Source organism: Juglans regia, chromosome 10 (assembly GCF_001411555.2).
Source record: "Juglans regia cultivar Chandler chromosome 10, Walnut 2.0, whole genome shotgun sequence".
Taxonomy (NCBI): domain Eukaryota; kingdom Viridiplantae; phylum Streptophyta; class Magnoliopsida; order Fagales; family Juglandaceae; genus Juglans; species Juglans regia.
Window position 1 is genome coordinate 14,958,656 of NC_049910.1, and position 6,591 is coordinate 14,965,246.

Here is a 6,591-nt window from a genome sequence, read left to right on the forward strand (position 1 = left end):
TATTTAATATTTTATCATTACTTTTTCACTATTATTTACAGAATATTTGATATTATCTCACTATCCAAACGCGCTGCATTTGAATGTTGAGTTGAACTGAACTAAGCTGAGTTATTTATAAATAGTAGTGAGTTGAGTAGGTAAACTGAGTTATGTGGAACTTATCTAAAATGAGTTTAAATGTGTTTGAATGTTAAGATAAGTTTAATACTATTTATAAAAATATGTTAAGTTGAAAAAAGTTGTGAATCTCACGTGTAAAGAGATTTCGATATGAGTTTCGTAATTTGAGAGTTGAGTGTTTGAGTATTTGACTCAGTTTAAAATTAGATTGAACTGAATTTATCTCAACTGAATCTTACAACCAAACAGGACCTAAATATTAATGGAGTGGGAGGCGTATCCTCTGCATGAGCGTGGAAAGCTTTGGAAAAGCTGAGAGTTTCTGCTCTTCATGTCTTTCTTCTTGGAGTACGACTTTCAAAATTAACTAAATATTACAATACTTTCGGTAAACTCTGCTCCAAGAACACTATCCTCATCTAATTCATTTTAGTACCAAGTATAAAATGTGTATGGACATGATAAGAAACGGGTATAAAACAGTTACCTGCTCTCCTTTTATGGCATCAACCAAGCAATAATAAGAACCCACATTCCCCCACAAACAAATCGAATTTTCTTATGAGCAAATCGTAATTCTATTCTTTCTCTAAACACAATTCTCTTAAATTTCCCTTCAATTGACTTGGTCCCTGGATTCTTGCCAACCTGCATGATTGTTCTGTTATCACCCTATATGTTGACGGCCTTGCCCATGGAACAATAGCAAAATCATCATAATACTCTTCCATTCCACCAACAAAGAACTGCCAGGCCAAAGCACCCGCCCCCGATCGATTTCTCTTCGCACATTTATAGATGATATCCAGAACAGTTTTGTAAAACCTATCTCGCTGAGATAATTGGAAGTCCTTGTTCAGGTTTGATAACCCAAATTCAGTGAACATGACAGGTTTCTTCAGTTCTCTGTCTCCATCCTCAATGTGTGAAAGCATCCACTTGGACACATATTTGAGTTTGTCTTCAAATTCTTGCTCGTGAAACCTAACAAACGTTAAAAATTTAAAGATGAATTGGACACATTTCAGGTGTATAACCAAGAAAATATAGGTTTTCCTATAGGAAAAGAAGAAAGGTTTGAGGGCATGTGAGCCACGTTGAAGCTCAAGCAAAAGACTGACACCAAGGAGATAGAGGCTGTTATTTGGGTTTGCATCAATACAAAAATCAACGAGCAATAACTGAGCACTAGAGGGTATTCTTTAAGCCAAGTTAAAATATTCCATGCTTAAGTATCTTGGTTTCTGAATGGCTTTCTAAGATTTCACTTGGTTGTTCCTATTTTGACTTGATTAATTCCATCATACAGTTCATCACCACGCAGCACATACCAATGGTCTGGGTAGATGTGAACGGAGGCAAAATCAACGTAAGAGATCTTCGAGTTGCGAATAAAATCAGACCCAAGCCTAGACGCCCACTCTTCTGGGTTCATGGTCAAGCTTTTGGGGGTTTTAGGACCATAAAATCCTTCCAAGCCAACAGTCAGTAAATGGTTCTTGTCAATTGATTTCACAAAACTTGACATTTCTTCTATCCAATCCTGCAATATAACGCCATAATTAATTTGTAGTAAAAAACTCTTATCAATAATGCGTATCAGAATCTCTCTCTCTCTAACACAGCAAGTGCAGACGTGGCTTTTTTCGCTTTTGTTTTTGTCTTTTTTGTGTATCTAACCTGAAAAACTCAATTCCTTGACATTAAAAAAAGAAGAAAAAAACAGCTACATCAGATATACACAATTGTTACTAATTATTGTTGAATCTCGCTGACGAAGTGGAATTCTTACTAATTCACCAATTTTAAAGACATTTTAGAAGTTTAAATCAGTGTCAAAGGTATGTATTCTTCTTAAATTTGGTATAGAGGAGCAGAATCAAGAGTATACAACTTACTTGGAGAGTATCCCCTGAAGTATCAGTCATGCAACGGGGTTCATTTATCAATTCCCAGGCAAAGATGGTGGGATCATTTCTATACTCGATCCCAGTAATGGAGTTTCTCCTTGTCAGGATAGTCTGACAAAAGGATGTATGTCAGAAATAACAAAATATTAAAAAATATCACTTCTAAATATACAATAGCACTATCATTATACCAGCATTATTGAAATATAGGTGTATATATATATATATATTTTTTATAAGTATTGAAATATAGGTATATTGATTAAAATAAAGATTTCAAAGAAAAGGATGTTTGAATAAAAGTTTCAATGGTTCACGTTTTTTAAAATAGTTTATAAAAAGAAAACCCTATATATGTAGTGGACAGGAGTAACATCAATTTCAAACACCGCTAACACTGAATTAGTGTTTTATCCAAATGAAAACCACAGTCCATGATCACCAGCAGCATCGAAAATCAATATAAATATATTTCATTATCTTGATCTACTTCCAAAAAATGGTTCATGAGGTATAGGCTAAATCTGTGAGGTGACCACCGTCTTGATGTATTCAAGTTGCTTATCTTCTTAGTTTCCAAAATATCAAGTTATTACCAGGATGACTTCGAACAGCCATTATAATGATAACCTATTATGGGATCCTGTAATGACAACGACGCAAATATATATGATATTGACAATTATGAGGTTGCTGATCAAGCAAAAACAAAATAAAACAATCGTTCCTCCCACATTTGTATCTGGACAAGAACAGTAGAGAGGGATGAAAAGTAATAACTCAAGAAATAAAGCTAATTTATGCATTTTCCATTTATTTTACTAAAAAAAATCTATGCATTGTCCTTTCCTTTACCTCATTTCTTTCCTTTATCTCATTTTCTTAATTATAATACATTTGTCAGTGGTCTATTGCAATTAAGTTTTTTATGAACCAGGGTGGTCTGACATGATCAGGTTGAGATGGTTCTGAATATCGTTTAATTGGGTAAGTAGGTAAGTAGCATAATGTTAACTGGGGCCTCTACTTGTGTGTCATGTCATCATAGATACTTTCTACTGAACTGGAGGTACCATCAAAGCATCATAACACAACATTCTTAGCCTCATTGTGCATGGGGATAAAACTTTCCTTTGAAAAAGAAACTGTTAAAAGAGATACAAGCCTCATTGATAAATTCAAGTGGGCTCAAAATTTTGGCATTATATTTTCTACTGGCCATGGAAGTACCGTTCTAAAAGTATTCAAACCAACTGCTTGCAAGTTATAAATTATAATAACAAATGCACACTAGGCACCAAACCGGAAGGAAGAAGTAAATAAGAAGATACCTTGATGTAATTTTTGAAGTAGTTGCGAATGGATGGATCAAAAAAGAAGGAATCATTTGAGGCGCTTAAACCTATGCCTTCTTCCCATGCCCACTTGACATACTGTGTTTTCCCTCCATATGCTTGCAAGTTATTCACTAAGCTAAGAAGCAACCTTATTCCATGTTGCCTGGCTTCTGCAATGACATGATCTAGTGCCTGCCAACCAACCCAGTTGGCAAATAAATTAAAATATATATATGATTGGAAAAATTACGTCAAATGCTATCAAGGTTATAAAAGAACTGGCAAAAATGGAACAGGAAGTATTCTGGTATCATTCATCGTTCAGTATTAACTTTTTGATAATCCATGAGCCTTAAGTACGAACGTTACATTAAGAGAAAGCTTGACAAAAGACTTGTCAAAAAGGGTAAAAATAAAGAATCTTGACAAAAGATATAGGCAATTTCTTATCAGATGTCCCTAACGGGATGGGCAATAGCGAAATGAAGTGAACTGGGATTGGTGAACAAACTGAGCAAATAGAAGGTAGTTATAAGCATATACATATGAGGTACTTCATCATAAATACGCCTCACATGTTCAGCAAAGGCTTCTCCATCCTCGCTCCCCCTAGCTTCTTGTGGTAAGGGAACAAGATCTAACATATGTTGTGTATGATATATATATATATATATATATCGATATACATATAACATATATCATATATATAAAAGAGATGTAGGCCTTTACTGGATGATTAATGCAACTTAGTTTTCTCTTTTCTTTTTGACAGGTAACTAACTTTTTTTAATAAGATAAAAATGTACCACTATAATCTCTTAAGGTTTTCAGTTAATTTGTTTTGTTGAGAAGCAGAGAGAGAGGGCAACATTTGAATCAGTGTATGAGAAGGATTTCCAATTTATCTGTACTGAAATCCTATACACAAACCAATACCTATAATGCTTAATTCTTTGCCTTTACTCTTCTCCAGTTGTATGTTATCTAACTTCAGCCATAGACATATAGAGCGGCAAGCAAGCTAATTTGTATCAAAGCCTGTCATGTCAAAAACCTTGGTTACAGGCAACAAACAGGAATTTTTTTCTTAGCAAGATGATTGTCACTACCAATATGAAAGATAATTAGCCAATCCAAGCACCAAAACGATTTCATAGCGAAAAATCATAACACTCCCCCCCACCTTGGGGTGGCCAAAAAAAAGAGAGACAGCGCAACGCTTTGACATTTATATCCTATTGATTAAGATGCAAAAACTTGCAAATAAGAGAACAAAGTGATAAAACCTTCGTCTTTTGATTTTTGGTTGGATTAGAGCAAAAATAGGTTAAAATGTAAATTATGAGAGGGGAATATAAAATAACGCCGTAAAATGTGAATTTATAATACCTGGAAAACTCGCTCATTGAACCGACCAGGGGAAATCTGGAGGGCATTGTAATCACCATCGTTGAATGCCCAAGTTCTGCACACGGTGAGACCCATTTTTGCACCGGCTTGCAATATCGCCCGGATTCTTGGTCTACTATAATCTTCCACGGCATGGTCCATTAACCAGTAAGAGTTCCACCCGTTAATATAAAAGGCCCTTCCATCCAACATGAATTGAGTCCCATTCCTCTCAACAAAATCAAACTTTGGTTCTTGATGATAATTGAGCAAAAAGTCCCCAAAAGACATATACATGAAGGCCACAAATGATGCAAAACCAAGAATTGGGTAATAAAGTTCGTTTCCTGCCACCATTGTTTCAACTCCTAGTATGGGAGCTGGAGAATGAAAAAAAAAAAACAGTTATGCGCAAACAGTTTTAAGAAATTCCCGGAATCACCGACACCCAGATGAGCACTACCTCAGACACAGATTTTCACATAAATGCGTATATCTCCAAAACACCCAGATTCCCCTTTATTGAGAATAACCCAAAAAATGCCTTGGAAGACGCAAAAAATTCAAGAATCCTCGATGAAACTCATAATTTTCACAGACCAATGTCAAAATCAAACAAAATTCCGTAACCATGAGAGGAGGGAGGGAGGGAGAGAGAGAGAGAGAGAGGGGACTTGTAAGTTGTATGTTGGTGTGAATGAGTTTGGGATTTTATAAAGGAAAATGAGCAAGGGAAGGTGTGAGCAAGAAACGAGGGAGGTTAACCCCGTGTGAGAGAGAAAGCAAAGAATTTAAGAAAGCACAACCAACATTAGTCATACGAAATCAGTCAAAAATCAGGAGAGAAGAAAGGAAGGAAAGTGAGTATCGTGGTGGGTATGCGGTGATATGTTGATATCAGCTATGTTGGTTATTCAGATCTAAAGGATGATCTGATTCTTATATAGTCTTTCCGTGAATTTTAATATTGGACTGAACGGCTCTGTTCAACTCCCATGGGCCATGTGTGACCGTGAGTGATGTAGCCCCTGGAATACCTCTCTTTATCATACTTGCTAGTAATTCATCTTTAGAGATTAGGATTGGAAGTTGCTTGTGAATGAATATGATCAGAACGTAAAAGCGACAAAAGAAAACAAAACATAAAAGTTGTGATGATATAAGTTGAAATAAAAGTTAAAAATTAAATAAAATATTGTTAAAATATATTTTTTTAATATTATTTTTTTTAAATTTAAAAAAATTAAATTTTTTATTTTATATGAAAAATTAAAAAAAATTATAATAATTAAATAAAATTAGATAAAAATAATTGTGAAAACAAAAGAATCCTTCTCGCACACCTTAAAAAAAATGTCTCACACACTTCATGTCATTGAAACTCACATGGATTCTGAATGGCTGAAGAGAGAATTTTTCAAGATATCAGATGCTTGATTGCTATTAATTCACGGACAATAGATTTTAAGGTTTGGTATTTCTTCAATTACTCCATGTGACGACGGCAATTCATCACCTTCTCCTCTGGACGTGCTTTTATTTTCTTTAATCTTTTTGTTTACTTAATGTTTTGGATGGTTAACTTTTTTACGAGCAACCTTCCTTTTAAGTGAAGGTTTGGATAGTGAATTAAAATAGAATAAGTTAAAATTAAAATTAAAAATTAAATAAAATATTATTATTATTTTAAAATTTTAAAAAGTTAAATTACTTATTATATTTTATATATAAATTTGATAAAATTATAATAATTAGAAGAGATGAATTGAGATAAGTCGAAAAACTTTTGTATCCAAACCGAAATTCAAAAAGAGAAATATAAAAGTGAGAAT

General features: G+C 34.1%; 1 protein-coding gene across 2 annotated transcripts; it reads right to left on the minus strand.

Moving 5' to 3' along the window:
* Positions 1-326: 326 nt before the first annotated feature.
* LOC109004209 (mannan endo-1,4-beta-mannosidase 2-like) lies at positions 327-5,663 on the minus strand. Of its 2 annotated transcripts, XM_018982689.2 has the most exons (6): positions 5,223-5,663; positions 4,760-5,139; positions 3,365-3,562; positions 2,022-2,144; positions 1,455-1,666; positions 327-1,107 (listed from the first exon to the last, which is right to left on the minus strand). In XM_018982689.2, exons 2-6 carry the CDS (start codon positions 5,114-5,116, stop codon positions 702-704), a joined length of 1,296 nt encoding a protein of 431 aa, XP_018838234.2. In that variant the 5' UTR covers positions 5,117-5,139; positions 5,223-5,663; the 3' UTR covers positions 327-701. The 2 variants fall into 2 exon arrangements, with proteins under 2 accessions (XP_018838234.2, XP_018838225.2); XM_018982680.2 differs by having other exon boundaries at positions 4,760-5,663.
* Between the last annotated feature and the right edge of the window lie 928 nt (positions 5,664-6,591).

Coding starts and splice junctions, on each gene's coding strand:
- LOC109004209 (XM_018982689.2), bottom strand. CDS start 5,116: ATGGTGGCAGGAAACGAACTTTATTACCCAATTCTTGGTTTTGCATCA. Junction 1,667..2,021: donor CTTCAGGGGATACTCTCCAA/GTAAGTTGTATA, acceptor GTTATATTGCAG/GATTGGATAGAAGAAATGTC. Junction 1,108..1,454: donor CACATCTACCCAGACCATTG/GTATGTGCTGCG, acceptor AACGTTTGTTAG/GTTTCACGAGCAAGAATTTG.